An 18,270-nucleotide genomic window follows, 5' to 3' on the forward strand; every position below is an offset into this window, starting at 1 on the left:
CGTTTACGTGCATACGCTCGCGTTTCTATACTTCGCGCGCAACCAGTCGATCGCTACAGAAATTCGAGAAAACTATTAATTTCGAATTTCAGAAAACCACCACCGACAAAACAGTGATATTATCACTTTTATTACTTCCACTTTCACTTTTATTATACTTATCACTTTTATTAATCGTACGGTCGAGCGTCACAGCAATGGTGTAATTCGATCCATTGCTATTTTTCATCGAATAACGTTTTGCATCTATTGTTATGCGAAATTCGTTCGGCTCAAGGAACTTCTACTTTAATTAATTGCCAAGGTAGATGCAAATTTTCGAAACCTTCGCTTACACTGCCGTAATTTGACAGAATTGACAGAAGGGAAGATCCGAAGTATCGGAGACGGAGAATTCGTGGAAACGTAGGCGGCTCCTAATCTTCGACGTTTTAAATGTCGAAAGAAGGTGAAAATCGCGCGAAGCGGGGTAAACGCGGACGGTGACCAATGGGGAAAATCACAGCGGCTCTGTTGCCCAAGGTTTCAGGAAGCTTGCAAATGCGCGTATTCCTAAAATAGAAAAGATCAGTCCGAGTTCCGCGGGTTCTCAAGCAACGTTCGCGTTTAATCTCGTAATCCTGTTAGGACACGGCAGCACAAGGCCGTCCGCGTCCGTTCAAAGGCTGGCTACACGCTATAACCCTTTAACTGCTTCAAAGAATCGCTAGGAAACCATGCGTATTTGCAAAGCTTAGCAACGAGGACTCGCACCGAATTTTTCTGCCAAAAGTTAATCTACCTCGCTAGACGGGAAACGGCGAAAACCACGGGATACGAAAGACGATAAATCGCTTAGCAGACGGCGTGGCTGCGCCTTGAACCTCTCGTCTCGAACGATCGTTAATCGATTTCCTTTCTCCTCGCTGGTCGTGCCCGTTTTTCCATTATTAATCTCGTTCCACCTTACGCCGATAAATCGCTCTACTTGTTACGTTTGAGCACCTTTTTAATACGCTTCGTCGGTGACTTCCTCGACCACGACCATTCTCCGGAATCGTTCGATTATTTTCTTCCTTTCAACGCCCGCCCCCTCCCCCGCTCTGCCACCTTTCACCCCTTAACTGAAGGAGAGGTGGTGGTTGGTTTCATCCGTCGTTTGTCTTCTCTCGTTTCGTCCTCTCATTTTCTCCTCTTGTTCCGCCGATCGACCATTCATCCCCTCCCTCCTTCATTTATTTCTCGATTTAACGTTGTTCCGCGATTCTCATTAAACGCGGCGATTAAAAAGAGAACGGAGTGACCGTGACCCGGCGGTAGAACGAGAGGGTGAAATCAGGGAGCGGCGGAGATTCCGGCGTTTCGCAATTACGGCCACACTGCCGGCTCGCTTCACGGAAATTCGAGATACCACGACCGAAACGACGTTGTAAGGATATCCGGAGGGAGGGGAGGGAAAAAAATAAGGCAATCTCAGGTCGACTGCAAACGAACCCACCGCTAAATCGACGGAGATTCTGTTTAACCGTTGGATTAGGTCGTCTCGGCATATTTTCCACTCTTTTATTATTTTCTCCCTCCTGTCATCTAGCTTCTAAGTACATTTCTCGTTGCCTATCTTTCTATCTTCGAATCGCGATATCCTTGCGAGAAAATTCTTAGCCTCTTGACATTTGCTGATATTCCATTGCGCTCGCCTCGACGAATCATAACGGAATTGTTCGTTTTTACGAAGAGATTCCCTGGACGGGCTGGCACGTGTTTCGAAAGGATGATAAATAGAAGCGTTTGTGGGTCGTGTCGAGGCTGGATGCTAGGTTGCTGACATTTCTAACGCGATTAAACGCGTTACGACCATTGCTCGTAAATAAGGGAGATTAAACATTGCCGCGAATGTTCTCCGCGGCATGAGAGCTTTGTTTCGGAAGCTTATTGTACTTAATAGTCGCTCTTCTCTACACGTGCTTTGATATTTAGCCCAATAGTAGCTCTCAAATGCGTATATATAAAATATTTGGAAATTTTGCTAACGTTATACTGAGGCACGACCGTCGTAATCATGTTGGTAAAGTTTCTAATGAATTTGAAAGTACACATGGAAGTTACAAGTTGTTTATCGCGCACATATTAGTTTGTCCCAAAAGTTTCTTTCGTTTCACAAGGAAATAATCGATGCACAACATTTTTCGTTTTACATCATTTTATCGAATTATGTATAATAATAGAAATAAAAGAAAATTGATTATTTCCTTATAAAACGAAAGAAACTTTTGGGACAACCTGATATATTCGACGAATATTAATATATCTCGTGAACGATCATCGTACTAATTCTTCTGCATAGAATTTTATCGCGAATAGCTTTCGTCATCAACGATAAATGATTGGAATCGTGGGTATTTTCGAGATTACGAGAGACTCGATCGAGCGTAGTTCGATTGGCAAGGCAAAAACGAGTCTAATTTCCCGAAGTGATTAAAGTCAGGATCAATGGAACGGAAGAATCGCATCGTTACGTTCTACGGTTGGAAACCTTCGAAACGTAGCTTCGTAGTCGCGGACGTGTAGCGAATGGAAGGAAAAAACCAGGACGACGTTGCCAGAGACATCGCAAAAACGTGACAATTTTTGGAAACCGATTTCCACGAACGTTGATACGGCAGGTTGCCGCGCGTGTATTCGCGTTTACCTCGAAAAACATCGACCGACCGTCCCGTGCCTTTCGCAAGGTTTTTCCACGAACGTGCCATTTATAAATCGCGCGACGTTTGAGCAGCACGAGCCAGCGTATGGTTAATAAACGAGCACGCGAATCAATAATGTGATACGCGCGAACGATGAATGCGATGTAGTTAGGATGACAGTGGCATAATTAAAAGAACGATATTCGCGCGTAATCAGGCGACGAATCAGCGACCAGCTGTACACGCGTCAGTCTGTGCGCATTATTTTGTCGCCGCGACACTTGCCATTTCAGCCGCTTTGCGCGAAAGCCCACGCTGGTATTTTTCTCCTGGAGAATCGTTGATGACTGGCGCTCGACCACGCAGCTTTGCTATTTTTCCGAAATAAACGCGTCGCGACGCTTCTGCCCGTGAAACTCTGTGACCCACGAACGAGAAACAACCGCCTGCGAAAGGACGCTCGACTTTATGAAACGTCGAAAGGGCGGCGAAGCCAGCGATTCGTGAACGATCAAACGATCAGTCGTCTTTACATGATAAACGTCGTACGGTGTTTGAAAACGGCTCTTTCATCGAGAAAACTTTATATAGCGTGGGCAATTTTTTCTTATCTAATTCTTGTCTCTTTTCAAGTCAGGATCTTCTATCTTAAGCAAAGCTCTGTTCAAATCTGTAAATATAAATTCTTAATTAGAATACTATTCGTTAGATAAGGTAATATACATGCGGGTATAGTTCTATACAGATAGAAGTCTACAATCTTTGTCGACGTTTTACGGTCAATGCTCCTTTCTTCAAAATGTCATTTTAAGGGGGTATTCTGGTCTAGAGGCATGAATTTCGGGCGATTTTTGAAGCTCTGTACAAGCGAAACAAAAAATATTTTTGCTATCCTTCCTTTTAGCATTTGTTTATTGATATTTCGAGATTACGTAAAAAATTCACTGCAAAAAAACTCAATATTTAAAGAGTTATGAGCTGGCAAAGTGGATGCTGCCAAAAAAAATGGGGTGTCGTGGCGTGCATGATATCAACCCTTCTGGTCATCCGAAACAAAAATTACGCCGCTATTTTGTTGCCGCTATCATCTGAAACTTGGAAAAGTCAATACAACATTTTTTCACAAAATGACGGCCGTTTGAAAAAAAATTTCTTATTTCGCACGTTTTTTTGACAATTCCGAACGTTTAAAAAATAGTAATATTAAAGATTTTGAGCTGAGCGTGATCCGGACGATAGAGGAGTATATAGGAATATTCAGACCAAATTAAAAATAAATCTGTTCATTAGAACGTGAGATATCGTGCACGCCAACTCGAAAAAAGTAGTTTCGAGAAAAACGCGTTTAAAGTTTTGAGACGTAGGTACTCGGGCAGTCTACCGTTTATTGCACATTGGTCCGGTCGGACAGATGCTGCGTCACAAAAATGGCTGTAACTCATAAAATAATTGAAATTTTGACAAATTTTCGATTTTTTCAAATTTCTAGACCAGAATACACCCTTAAAGTTCGCCGACGTAGCAGACGCTCTACCACAGACTCTAATATCGCTTCTTGTTTAACTGTTCCAATTACCATATTATATCACACCCACGTGCTATCTATGGACGTTGCAAGGTGTCTGAAATGTGAGCAACTGTAGGTGAAAAAAGTAAACACAACAGCATAAATAAATATAAATAAATATAGTAACTGGACGAAGTCAGTGTGCGTAGTGTCCCATGACATTTTCGCAATCAGGGAGCCGTTCTTTTTCACCGTTCTTTTTCGAAACGAAACAGCGAATCGAAGCACGGGAAAGGCAAGAGCGAAGGCTCGTTGGTAATCAATATCGAAGCGGATAATTCCCGGTCGTGGCCGCCGCGACATCGAAAAACACTCGAGGACATACGAGGAAATTGAATCCCGAGCCGAAAACCCGAGATATCAGATTTGTCGAGGTTTTTACACGGTGCAGGCTTTCCGACGGGATAAGAAGCTTCTTCGAGGGAGCTTGTTCGACGATGGTAACGCGAGAGCATGCTAAAAGCCGCCAAGAATGGAATAATATTCCGCTCGGAAAACGCTGCGTCTTTCGTAGGCCACCAACGTGAGCGTGAGTCTGTGTGCGTGTGTGTTGGAAAGGTATTGGGAAAAAGTGGAAATTCCATGAAATCCCTGGCGGAAATAACTGACAAAGGCAGACCTGTCTATCAAAGCAGGCCTTGACACGGGCGAGACCATCCGTGTTGAAAGTTTGTTGCACCGTTTTTCAATACCGCAAACTTTCTCCGACGGTTAACCTTTGAAATTAACGGTATTCCTGGTCACGGTAAAAGTTTGTTTGTAAAAATAGTGAAACGTAACCGTCGATTAGAGAGCCGACGCGTGCTCGCATAATCCGACTGACGCAGTAACGATAAGGACCCAGAGCTTTGGAAGTTTGTACCATTCGTCGAGAAGAGTAGAAAGTTTCTAATAAACGTAGAGACGCTGAAATCAATCCTTTCGACGTTGAAATTTTACTTCGCCGTAACGTAAGATTCTGGAGACTTTAGTTCGCTGGACTTGTCTTTGTAACGATACGCGAAGAATCTATTCGTCAACCATAAACTATGTGACAGTTTTACGACAGAGAATAGAACATGTACGGCGCATGGAAAGAGCCCCTGAGAAAATACCTCGTGATCCGCGGATGTCAGTCTTATACCGAAATTGGATGGAAGACGTCGAATGTCATTTGCAAACGCGAAAGTACACAGAAATTTGTTTGATGGATTGGTTTTAAAAGCTGTGCCGATCGCACGTGTTTTATTCTTCTTTATGAGAATTATAGACTCGTAAAATCTCGTCTTTCTTTTTCTGACACCCTATGTAACGATATAACGATTAGGTGGAAGCTTTCTAAGAAAAAATCCAGAGACACTTTAACCGGAAGAAGGCTGCGGACGACGTATAATCGATGTTCGCGCGCGAACGTCGACGTAACGCGACGAGTGTCATTAACCATCGCGTCACGGTGACAAGATGACAAGAAAAATATTGCCTTTTAAACAAAGGAAGACAGAGCAAGGATTGAATAACCGGTGGAACACGCGAGAATCCGAAGAATTTCATCTCAACTGAGAGGATATGCGATGTTCGAGAGATGAAAGTGGCGAGAAATTGAAGGCTCGTGACCCCGGCCACGTTCAACGGATGAAGAACGGATAAAACGGCGACGACAGGTCGAGCAATAGCGAGTCACATGCTTCAAAAAGGAACGTAACATCGATTCCCCTTCACGAGAATTATCCCGAGGGAGACGAGAAGATCGCAAACTTCCTGTCGATACCTGTAAACCGCTTCCGTAACGACCCAACGACCACTCTCTTTCTCCGATTTCTATTTCTTCAATTACTGAGAAATATTATTTCTTCAAGTCGTAACTAGATTGCGTTTTTATTGCGTTTCTGAATTTTTACGCGTTTCTGATTAATTTCATGATGCGAGAACCCACAGGATACGTACGATATACGAAGGTTTGTAAAATAACCAAAATGGAGCATTCGTCGTAATTTAATTAAAAAAAAAAATGAAGAAAAAGACAGATTACTATGCAGGTTCCGTTTCTTTGGTTATCTTCACGGGAATGAGAAATTGCGTAAGAATCTGCGGCCTAGTCCAGTTATAGGAGTCAAAGAGAAAGACAAAGATCGAATTATTCGTATTAGGTTGTCCGGAAAATGTCTTTCCTTTACAGACACGTCTTTTACAATAACACATCTTTATACAAACATGAAACCTAATCTGTCGAACGTTGTGATCTTTAGTTTGATAGAACAAAATGGATCATACGTAATTCGATAAAATAATATAAAACGAAAAATGTTGAGCATCCATCATTTCTTTATAAAACGAAAGAAACTTCTCGGACGACCTAATACAAGTTTTTAACTCGTTCGAGATTACCGACTCAAACGCTGAATCGGATAATTTCTCTTTCTAGTGGCCGAGAACTCGATGGTTCTCATCAGAGTTAGAAGCTATTATCAGCTATTAGTAAAGTGCAAATGTTTATGCAAATTTACAATTTTATGCAATTTTTCGTGACTATTAATTCATCGAAATACAAATTATAACTGCAGAGATCACTCAAAGATTGTCACAAAGACAGTTTCGGCTAAATACGATAGTCTCGAATGTGAATAGAACGAAGAGCGAAGAATGGAAGAACCAGCCTTGTAGATATCGAATTAACAACTAACAATTAATTAATAATTAAGCAATTTAACACGTTAAGAAATGAATAATCATTTTCCTAGTTCGCGTGCTCTCCGTACTCCGGGATGCTTTGTTCAATATTCCATCGAATATCTCTGGTCTTCGATCTCAAGAACTTCTATTTATGTGTACGATGTTGAAGAAGCTCTGAACAAGCATTCTGAAGCTACATCTGTCTGCTTGGATAAAAGCTCCTATGAAATCAAGAGAGCACGATTTAAAGGATAGGTCGAGCCTTTTATGGAAGCTCGCCGGAGTTTTCTGGAAAATGTCCAAGAAAAGCGTCTATAAAATCGCGACCTTATACGGCTTTTGTTTTCGTGTTTAACTTCGAACGATCCGATTATGTCTGTTATTAAATCTTACATTTCGTACGCAGAAACAAAAGCGATACATTTAGATACGATAATAATGCATCAAACACAATACACGAAAAGTGCAATACATTTGTTAACTGGCATTTCTACCCTACTGAAACTTTTCGTGAAAAAAACGAAAAAATACCTTTAACTATAATCGTTGTCCCATTAATCTACTTTCTATCGAATCAAACTCGAACTTATCGTTAAATTTCCCATCAAGAAATAAAACGAACATCAAACACAATTTACACTTTGTAAATTTTATCCGCTAAGAAAGAAACACACGACAAAAATCCTAACGTTTATTTCTAAAATATCTTCGTCCTCTAAGATTTCGGTAGAAAGAGAAACGCGTGACGTAACGCAACGGCGGGATCGATACGACGATCTTTCGAACCGTATGCATTCTGCATGCCGATGATAAATGCGTTCGCTCTCGCGCGATACGTGGTTGATGTACACACGCGTACGAGCCGCTCGTATTTCACGTCGCGGAGGAAATGAGTTCGGTTGCATCGGAGCTCGTATTGAATTAAGGGATGAATGGACGAGCCGAATGGTATGTCGAAGAGGCGGTGGAAAAAAAAAAGAAGAATGGCGCGAGACCCTTGGAATTCAATGGTCACGCGCGGATTTTGTTCATCCGGTGGATGTAACACGCGGGAGGAACGAGCCGGAATATTTACAACGGTCGTAAAAAGTGAACCGATAGGAGTAACTTACGACGATGTAGCTTCCCCAGGTAAATTGCGGCAAATTCAGCAGTTACAAGGTATCGCTTAGGAAGACGTTGCTTACAGATTGGTACGTCAGATATTTTGCTAGTGATAAATTGCCCCGTTTCCATTCGAGCTTCCAGCTTTGCCTTAAGTTACCTATCGATTTTGTTGGAAAACCATGTATTTTGCACATTCTCGAGCGTGCAACGTATCGAATCAAACGATATTTATTCATAGCAGACGCGTGGCCTCGTTCGGATACATTTTACTCGCTGTTAGAGCGTAGAGACGAAATAAAGCAATAGTAAAAGTTCAAAAAGAAAGGAATATACGCTCGCGTGATGTATACGGCATAAAATCGGTGCGCTCGAGGACGAACTAACGTAGCTAGAGCAAGGTGCTGCTATGCCAATGGCGGTACATATCAGTAGGATACTGCCACGTAAGTGATAACAGCCGGTATATGGTCAGACGTTGGCGCGCGGAATTAGCATCGGAGCCTGGCGTGTTTTACACGGCTATGATTTATAAAACGGATCGCTCGTAAGGTCGTCTTTGCCTTCTGGTAATCAAGAAATTGATTTTCCTCGTACTCTTAGCTGTCGTTTCTTGCCGTTCGATGTGTTCGCGATGAATAGAGAATGAAATTCGCTGTACAGCCCGCGTGAATTAACAAACGAGCAACGATCGCGTTTGAATTGAATTAACGTGGAAATCGAGACGAGTTCTTTTCTTTCTTTTTCTTTTCTATATCTTCCTTCGTCTTCTTTACGCGGCGCCTGCGTCTCGATCGTATAACCGGCAGCGGCAGGAATTTCCCGGAACTGTTGATCGAACTACTTGAGCAGCGAGGTGCGATGTGTTTTCAGCCGAGGCAGGGATTGCAGTGGCGGCGGAAATGAAGCAGCCGGAGGAGCGCACTGCCGAAGAAAAAATGGCGTTGCTTGGGAAACCGAAACTGGGCGAGGTGTCCAGGGCGCAGATACGAATCAAAGAATCGAAGGAGTTCAAGAACACGGTGGATAAACTGGTGCAGAGAGCCAACGCTTCCATCCTGCTCGGTGAGTCGATACTTCTTCAGCTTGAAACTCTCTAAGACACTCCCTTGCAGCCCCTTGATCTCCAGCAACGCGAACGAATTCAAACGCCCCCTTTTCCATCCTCTCACGCACGTTCCTCCTAAGGGATTATTACATTTTCACCGTCGACATTCAGATCGCCTCCCCCTTGGTCGTCTCGAGGAACATTCCGCTTCGCAGTCGCCTATATTTTTATTTCTACGTAACTTTGGAAATTATCTTCTTATTCTGGCATTTTAACGAGTCGGTGGGGTGGAATATTTAAAAGCTCGATACTCGCCTGCCCAATTTTCTCCGCTTCTCGCAGCGAGATCTCTTCCTTGATCACCAAGCATTTTATGATTTCAGCCGTTTCTTGTCTCTTGTTCGCCGCATTATCCGCTGCTCTGACTTCAAATTCTCCTTATTGCACCACTCGGGCGTATATTTTCTCGTGAACGAGCCTTGATTAAAGCAGGATAGGTTAAGAAACCGCTAACCTACCGCTCTTCCACTGAAAACGAACGAACAAAAGCGTGTTGCCAGACTGCGTCTAATGAAAAATAATTACAGAGCAAGAACATCTATTTTTATGCTTGTTTTTCCCTTCAGACATCGCGTAGTTTCCTCTTCCTTATGATCTTTCTTTCCTATTTCACTTCCTTCTTTCGAAACTTGCCATCTACCTTGAATTTATTTTATACGCTACTTTAATTTACGCGAGCGACAAAACCATTGGTGGAAATCATTACGAGTAATTATCTAGATATCCTATAGCTAATAGAAACCAATAATCACGAACGGGTTAATGGTGGCGAGAGGAAAGAATCGCCAACACGGTCTCCCGAGAAGATTCTTCCGCCAGCAGAATCAAACTACCGTAACCAATTGAGTTATCCACATGGTCGACGAAAACGGCTTCTCTCTGATCCTAATATTTGCACAGGCTACCTGAACGGACAACCATACGAGACAGTAACCTCTCGTGTTTCTGATACTTTTATCTATCAATTAGATAAAACGTACGTCTGATATTTCAAGGATGTACGAAGGTACAAAAAGCAAAAAATTCTCACGGACTTTAGATAGAGTTATGCTTAACACTAGAACCACCATACCAGTCAAAATGATTGGTTTTACAATTTTATTTTAAAATTCCTACTTCATGTTATATTTCTTTGCGCAATGATGTAATGACTTTCGCAACGATAACTAAACGAATAATATAATGAATTTTATTTTGCTTTTTATGTATTCCAATATCAATACCAGTGAAAATGCCTGGTCTTTAAGAAATACGTAATAATAGAATATTTTTATATTTATTGATTTATTACTTTCTTACAGAAGGAATTCTATGTTATGTAATACATTTTTGGTATTATTAATCCATCTGGGACCATGATCCCTAAACGAGGCTTGTCAAAGTGTAAAAGGGTCCTGCAATCTGTTTATCGGACCCCAATTAACCATTTTCCTCGTTTTGTACAACTTCCCACACGTTTTTACAATTTTTACAGCGTATCGTTCAATATGACGATATCAGTTATCAGGAAAATCCCGGATCGATCGCTAGATCCTAACGCTAGAAATACACCATCAGTCAAAATAACTGGTTCTACAATTTTATAAATGTGTCAATCTTCGTTTAGGTCGATCATAGTCCCAGATGGATTAATAATACCAAAAATGTACCACATAGCATGGAATTCCTTTTGTAAGAAAGTAATAAATCAATAAATATAAAAATATTCTATTATTATGTATTTGTTAAAGATTAGTCGTTTTGACCGGTTTTAGTAAAAATAGCTTCGTGTCAACTATCGATAGTTCTTGTGTTAAAATCATATGCAGATTGATTAGATACACGCTTTTGTTTCGGCCACTGATCTTCGCAGATGAAATCTTCGTTTCTCCTGAGCCAGTGATCACTATCGATCAACGGATGTTGGATCATTGTCACGAACTTAGAACGTTTCGTTTTATAGCGACATAGCGTGAGTCCGACTAAGGCTCGTTCAAAAAGTAAAATGGTAACAAGTTTGCGTAATCCAGAAAGTTTGGTAGGAAGCTTATACGCGAGTTTAACTGGCAAAATAATAAAAGCGAAATATCTGCGTGTATATCAGAATTAAGCCGGTCTTCGTCGATCGGGAATTATTGCATAAGCGTATTTTCAATCTGTTCTTATTCGATATTAATCCATGTAGTTCGTCGTAGACTAATCCATTTATTTAATTTGATTTCTCTTCCACTCCCTTCCATCCCCTTCCCTTTCTATTATTTATTAATTCGTAGCTATCGATATTGCCTGCACGCTCAGTCAACGTCATTCCTCTGTAAACAGATTTATATTTGTGCCCACGAATGAAAGGAAAAAGAAACGAGGAAATTCTCCGATATTCCAACGAAGTTAAAATACGCAGAAAGAGAGAAAGAGAGAGAGAGAGTTAAAACCGAGAGTACTGCGTGCGGATACACGCGTACGCTCACTGAATCAACGCGTGAACCTTCTTGAAGTTGGATCGCGACCTACGGAAGCGAAATTCGAACGGGAACAGTGAAGTTTCCGAGAGCGGATAGCTGGAGTTTAGCGAGTCTATGCAACAGAGAATTCGTTTTATATGCGTTCGCAGTTCCGCTATGGTAAACGTTCTCAACTATCTCGATGCCGCAACTTTAATTATTGTCTAGACGCGCTACAACACGAAGGCGATGGTAGACGTTGGAAAAAATGGTACGAGCTGCTGGCATCGTTTCACCTATTTCCCTATTGATATTAGATTCGAGATCGCTGTCCCGTTATATTGTGTTTCAAACTTGTATCGTCGAGCGTAACAGAGAAATAGAGAAAGAGAGAGAAGGGTTGAGTTGGCGCAAAGTCCGGTGAATCCGGTGGCGGCTAAAGTTGAGAGGAACTACGGGTGGGTTGGTAAATCGGCACGGTTCTATTGCACGGCGACTCCTTTTGTTCGACGGGCCGTTTTGCATTTCACGTTTTGCCCTGCCTTTCGCGAGAGGAAATCGCCAGGGACACGCCTTCTTCGCGCCTCGATAAAGCGTTTCCCTTCGACGGGGTTCGTTTCCTCGTCGTTTTCACGTTTTCGTCTGGAGAGATGGAGGAACGTCCTCTCACGATCTATCCGACAGAATCGGCCAGGGCGGAGCGGAACAGAGGGGAGAAACGAAACAAAGAGAACCGGCGAAATTAATGGATTCGGGGTGGATGAGAAGTCGAAGTCCTTTGAACAAGTCGTTGACAAAGAAAGAGAGAAATACCGTTGGCGTTTAGACGCGTCGGACCGATTGATTTATTGGCGGGCAATGTGTCTGTCGAGCCGGAGGACATCTTCGTTAATCGAGCACAGCCGACAGTCTGGTCTAATTCCGTGAGTGGAATTGTTTTCGAGCGTGGCATAGCTGTTCCAGACGATTCCCAATGGTAACGGAGAATCGATGAACATCCGCGCCAACTGCAGAAAATATTCCGGTTACGCTGTTAAACCGGAGACGAAAGAATTTTAATTTCAAACGAAGCCCCGTTAAATTAAATCGAGGGTAAGTTGCGTCAAAGAATTCACTCCGGTAATAAAAGGAAATGGAAACAGGGGCGAGAGAGAAAATTAACCCGTGAACCTTTTCCGCGTACGCTTAATTTGTTATGGTCGTTAACGTTCAAACAAATTTACCGGTATTATGAGCCCGTCGTTGCTCCCATATTCTCCGATGTTTATATAATCATGCGGCGTTTGCTTGATGCCATTACACCGGCTGAATGAAATTAAACCGAGACATGAATGAAATTTAAATGTAACGTCGTTCGAATTCGGCTTCCGATTAAAATTGTTTGCTTTTAATCTGCAACCTTTTCCCAAAGTTGACGTATGAAAAAAAAAAAAAAAAAGAAATGGGAATAGCAGCTGCCGATGAAAATTTTTATCGCATAAATCTCCAGAGAGCAACCGTCGTGTACCGTGCGAACGAAACGTCTATCGAGAAAAGAATCCCCTTTCCGACGAGCTCGTTACGCGACCACCGGCTCCGACATACGTAACAAATTCGATTACGCGTTCGTAATTGAAGAACGACGCTTGTGCCGGGTCGAGTACAAGGTCTGCGGAACGCGTGTTTCCAGGGACCAGCCGATTCTACGGTAGAATAAGCCAGTCGATGACGGACTCGCCTACTCGCTGCTGCATGGATCGTTGCAACGTATTTCGCTCTTGTGAATCGATCGCCTGATATTGCGACTAAAATTTGCCAATTCTAGCAATTCCTCCCATATTTCTCTCGCCCTTGTTTCAAATAATAATTTTATGCAACTCAAAGAAACCGAGGTTAGATCAAAGAGTCAAGTTCTTCCAGCTCGATTACACATTGAATCTCTGGTTTTAATTAGATCGGAACTATTTGTAAATTTTCAACGGGACAGAATTTGACAAATTTACGATTTCGCTAGTGAAATCATCGAGTAAAGAGGATCAGAGAAAATAAACGAACTTTCCTCCTGACAATTCGGATCGAAGATGCACGCGGCTGTAGGACAGCGACCACGCGACAACTTGCACAGCGTTGCTGCTTTAAATGTAAATGTTGGCAGTGCGCGAAGGCGTTTACCCGCTGGAATCTGTTTCACTGCAATCTCAACCAGCAGCTCGAAGGATTGCTCGCTCAATGAAGCTTCTCTGGAAATCGTGTTACCGCGATTCCGCCAGTTTGCCGAATGTGTCGTTATTCATCCGACAAACGCAGAACGCAGACCGAAGAATTATTTCATCGCGTTTCGGTCCATGTTAAAGCTTGATATACTTTTCCAACAAACTGCAGCTACACCGCACCTCTTTGCCGCGATAGCGGAATCCATCGAAATTCAGATTAACGTAACAGAGAGAAAACAAAAATGTTGGAACGCGAAACATAGGTGGGAAATATGTGGAAAAAGTCGAGGCATGTGTTCGTCATTTGCTAGCAGCTGTCGATAAAACGCCACGTTTCCGGTACGTTGGAATGCGCACGCGATTTTCATAAACAATTGAATTACCCGGCAGCAAAAACCTCGACAAACACCGTGTTCCACGAAACGAACAAAATCTATTTTCCAGTTGAATAAATTTGATTTCCTTTCTACGTACATTACAGTCCGGATGCTTGTAAATTATTGTAAATATATCAAATATACAACGAACGAATCAAATACTACTTCTTGACCAAATTTTCGCCTCTTCTCTTTCTCTCGCAAAACCATATACATATCGATAAAAATAATTAGTTGGCAATTTCCTTGAAAATTAATTAATTCACTGTCACTGCCATGGACATGTTTCGGAAAGAGCTCCATAAATTGGTCGTCGTTCGCTGTTCTTCCTGCGAATTTCTTAAATGGCCATTTAGGCCAGCAATTTTTATTCGACCGAACGGAGAAGAAAAAGATGAAAGGCAGAGAGAGAAAGATAAAAGGTCTGTCCCGAAGAATTCGCACCCTTTGTGCGCGCACCCTCGACTGCCCTCGGCGAGGTTAATTTTAGCTCGAAAATACGAAGCGTCAGTCTGTTATCTAAACGCGTTCGATCCCACTCGTTTTCTACTCGACGATCTCTGAATCGCTGCTCTGCTCCTTTTTCCCCGACCAAGTTGGTTGAATCGCCAGATTTGTATCGTAATTGCTCGAAGTAATCGGCATCGAAACGTTCCAGAAACCAGAGGTACATTGATTCGGAGATATTAATCTGCTCGCTGGAATTGCTGTGAACGTGAGTCTTTTGACGATCACGTATTTGTTCCGGTCTCGTTGTTTCCTTCCGCCTAGAAAATAAAAGAGATCTTTAAAGCGTGCATCGTACGAGGGGAACGAAATTGTTTAACCAGGTCGGTGGTCGGTTTAATCCAACGCGGAGTATGGCAACGACGACCAAGCGAGGGAATCTCTTCGAGCAGCTCCATCTTTCGGGAGGATGAGTATTCCAGGCGGAACGAATCAATTCTTTTAATTCTTTTCAGGGAGAGAGGGAGAGAAAATTGACGCACGCTCGCGTTCCCGCAAGAAACGCCGACCATATTCGCGACAACGAATCCTGCGAGACCTGTCCTTCCGATCGCCAACCTTTAACGCTTCTAACATCAGCTAATGTGTCGTTTTCTTGCCTCGAAACTCGTTTCTCCTGTCTAATTCGACGTTACTTAATTCTTGTTCTTCTCTATTCTTCTTTTTACATTCTTTCTCATCTCTCTGTCTTTCCATTTGTCTTTCCATTTTGCGATCACGCTGGTTCCACGAAGATTTCAAGCTGATACGATCGTGATATCGGACACTTGTTTCATCGCATTTTGAATATAAATGAGAAATTTGGAATCGTACGCCAACAACACCTTATTGATCTATTCACGGAGCGTATAACGCAACGTCTCGCGAGGCGTGTCCCGTAAATAGATAAATAAATAAGCAAATTGTGCGAAGAAACGCGTAACCGTTTCGCGAAATCGCAATAACAGCAAGAAACGACGACGGATTAATGAAACTTTTACGACCACGCTGGCGTAGATCGGTCGTAAAATTGTGAAAGTTTCGTTAGACGTTCTCAAGTCGTGCTAGACGCCAGCGTATCCTTTGGGAATAAACGCGCGGCTGTTTCGAACGTTTAGCTGCATATCGGGCAAAGTGAAAACGTAAAAATGGAGAAACGTACGAGAGTTGTATAATTTTGTCTGAAATTTCCTCAAGGCAACACAGGCTCGCGGAGGCATTGGAAAATTTGCGAACAAGTATTATCATATACCTGTACTTCAGGTGGTTATTCATGCTAATACTAATCTTTGACGAAACATATGTTTACGCTATATACAAATTTGTATGGAACTTGTATATACAGGGTGTGGCCAAATAATACGTGAGAGTAAAAAAAGAATAAGAACAAAATATGCAATAAAATTTCTTCATTTGAGGCTCAGATTACGTGCAAAATCGAGTTTAAAAATTTACCAAGCGTCAATAGGATGCTATTGTATTAGGTCGTCCGAAAAGTTTCTTCCGTTTTATAAGGAAATAGTAGACGTACATTTTCCGTTTTATATTATTTTATCGAATTACGTATGATTCAGTTTGTTCTATCAAAGCAAAGATCACATCGTTCGACAGATTAGGTTTCATGTTTGTATAAAGATGCATCGTTGTAAAATTGTGTCCGTAAGAGAAAGACACTTTTCGGACAACCTAATAGAAGCGAGAGTAAGTAAAAAATATGAAATAAAATTTATTCGTTCAAGGCTTTATTTTCGAGAAAATAGAGTTTGAACGTGTTTATTTAAGAATCAATCTGGTACTTGTATGCGTATGATAAATTTTCAAGCTTATTTCAATGATGTTCAAGCATACTTGACAAATCTCCAAACTCGATTTTCTCGAAAACTAAACCTTAAATCAAAGAATTTTATTCTCCACATTTCGTTCTTATTTTTTCATAAGCAATCGCCTCATGTCCCCTTGTACATGTTATTCGGCCGCACCCTGTATATCTTCTATATATATTCTCAAATTCACTCCAAGTTTTACCAATACAACCAAATGACAGTCATATTTCATTGAAATTCCAATGCAGTTTTAGAATGTTTTATACGACACATACTATATGGACGTAGAAATCTTGTACGGCAACAGTTCGCATAATTTCGCGAGCCAGTGTAGCTAATCTCTATTTTGTAGTCGCTCGCCTGGATAGATAACTTCTTGGAGGTTGCAGGCTGATCGTTTCAGTCCCGAGGCTGATACCGAGAATAATTGATCGAGGCGGGACGCGTTAGCCTTTAAACAACCTTCGACAAGAAAAATTCCGTTCGGACCAGGTAACGTGTGCCGCCAGCCTTTGTAAGACTAAGTGGAAATTATCGGCGGGGAAAATCGATCGGACGCGATACACGTCCTCGCAGCAACGTTCTTTGGCGGAAAGCACCTCGCTAGATGCTGATTTATGGCGTTGTAATAAATTGCGATAACCAACGCTCGCCAATTACCTGGAATGGACAAACGGGCAAACACGTAAATTATAAAGGGGAAAGGAGAAAAATCCAAATGGAAGGATCCACGTCCGAAACATTGGTTTCGCGTTTTGTTCTTCAAGCTGCAATTCCTCCACGAAATGCGCATCGCCGGTGTACGCGTTGATTTATCGCTCGGCGAAATAAAAAGTTTCCCGATGGGAACTTTGAATCCGAGACAAAGGAAAAAGCTTGGAAAGTTCATCGACGGGCGCCAAATTCTTTTCTCTGGGCGGCAGTTCGATGCGACCCTGGAATAAGAAAGAATTCGAGAATTAGAAAGGGAATTCCTGGGAAATAATTTGCGGATGTTGGATCGCAACGGTGTAGGAATGTTACGCGTTACGAATAGGGTGGTTTGACATAATTGCAGGATCCGAGGACGGGCGAAGGAATCCGCAGAGGTAGAAAGCACACCCTACGCACCATGAAAACTATTTATTTCGCCATGGAGATGCCGCGACCCTACGATACATTCTTGTTGAATTTCCAGGAAGAGAAAGACACATTGCCTGCAAATTCCACAAATTCAAATTTATCTCACCCTGTTTACGTTTTTCATCTTCCAAAGCTCTCGTAAAAAAAATACTATAACTCAACAGCAATGCCGGATTACAACGCGTTGTTAATAAATTTTCGTTAGGATCTGCAGGGAAGGAAAAACACCGAACAAATTTCTACAACTCTACAAATCTTCCTCTCTGGTATTCACGTTCTTCGTGTTACTGGGGTATTTTTTACAAAATACCGTAACTCGATGGCGTTGAATTACGATACGTGCAAACAGATCAGAGTCTGACCTAATCCCAAATCTACCTCGCAACTGTCCACATTTCTCATTTTCCAGAGTACTCGATCACCGTAGGTGCTCGACAAAGTGAATTTACTCGTAATAATCGCTGAATACGTGTTCTCAGGAACGAGCTCGTGGAAGGAACAGTTCACGGAGGCGTTGACGGTGAGCGGCGGCGACGAGGACGAGGGCGAAGGTGCTGGTGAACCAATCTCACCGTCCTCCTTGGATTATCTGATGCACGGCTTGACGTTATTGTGGAAGGTGTTGTTCGCGTTCGTCCCACCAACTGGTAAGTTGTGCGATATCGAGCTGCACTCGAAAGAATGGACGCTCCTGTGGCGGGGAAAAGGGTGGAAATGGGATAGGGCGGTTTCCTGCGGTGTTGCTGCATCTGGCACGCG

The 18,270-nt window shown here is 42.3% G+C and overlaps 1 protein-coding gene and 1 long non-coding RNA gene across 5 annotated transcripts in view; one reads left to right on the top strand and one right to left on the bottom strand.

Moving 5' to 3' along the window:
* Calx (sodium/calcium exchanger 3) overlaps positions 1 to 18,270 on the top strand; it is a 122,145-nt gene that overhangs the window by 59,905 nt on the left and 43,970 nt on the right. For 2 of the 3 annotated variants that reach the window (XR_011174802.1, XM_069125613.1), the window contains exons 4-5: positions 8,857 to 9,048; positions 17,991 to 18,158. Coding sequence is in view for 1 of the 3 variants with exons in the window: in XM_069125613.1 (XP_068981714.1) it covers positions 8,857 to 9,048; positions 17,991 to 18,158 (360 nt within the window). In the remaining 2 variants the exon portion in view is untranslated. The remainder of the gene's footprint in view (positions 1 to 8,856; positions 9,049 to 17,990; positions 18,159 to 18,270) is intronic. The other variant, XR_011174803.1, reaches the window with a different exon arrangement.
* LOC138186127 (uncharacterized) overlaps positions 10,953 to 18,270 on the bottom strand; it is a 62,357-nt gene continuing 55,039 nt past the window's right edge. For both annotated transcript variants that reach the window (XR_011174810.1, XR_011174811.1), the window contains 2 exons: positions 17,050 to 17,324; positions 10,953 to 14,847 (listed from right to left, as the gene is read on the bottom strand). This is a non-coding gene — a long non-coding RNA (uncharacterized LOC138186127). The remainder of the gene's footprint in view (positions 14,848 to 17,049; positions 17,325 to 18,270) is intronic.

The sequence above is a fragment of the Bombus flavifrons genome, chromosome 13, assembly GCF_040668555.2.
Source record: "Bombus flavifrons isolate JBK064 chromosome 13, iyBomFlav1_principal, whole genome shotgun sequence".
Taxonomy (NCBI): Eukaryota; Metazoa; Arthropoda; class Insecta; order Hymenoptera; family Apidae; genus Bombus; species Bombus flavifrons.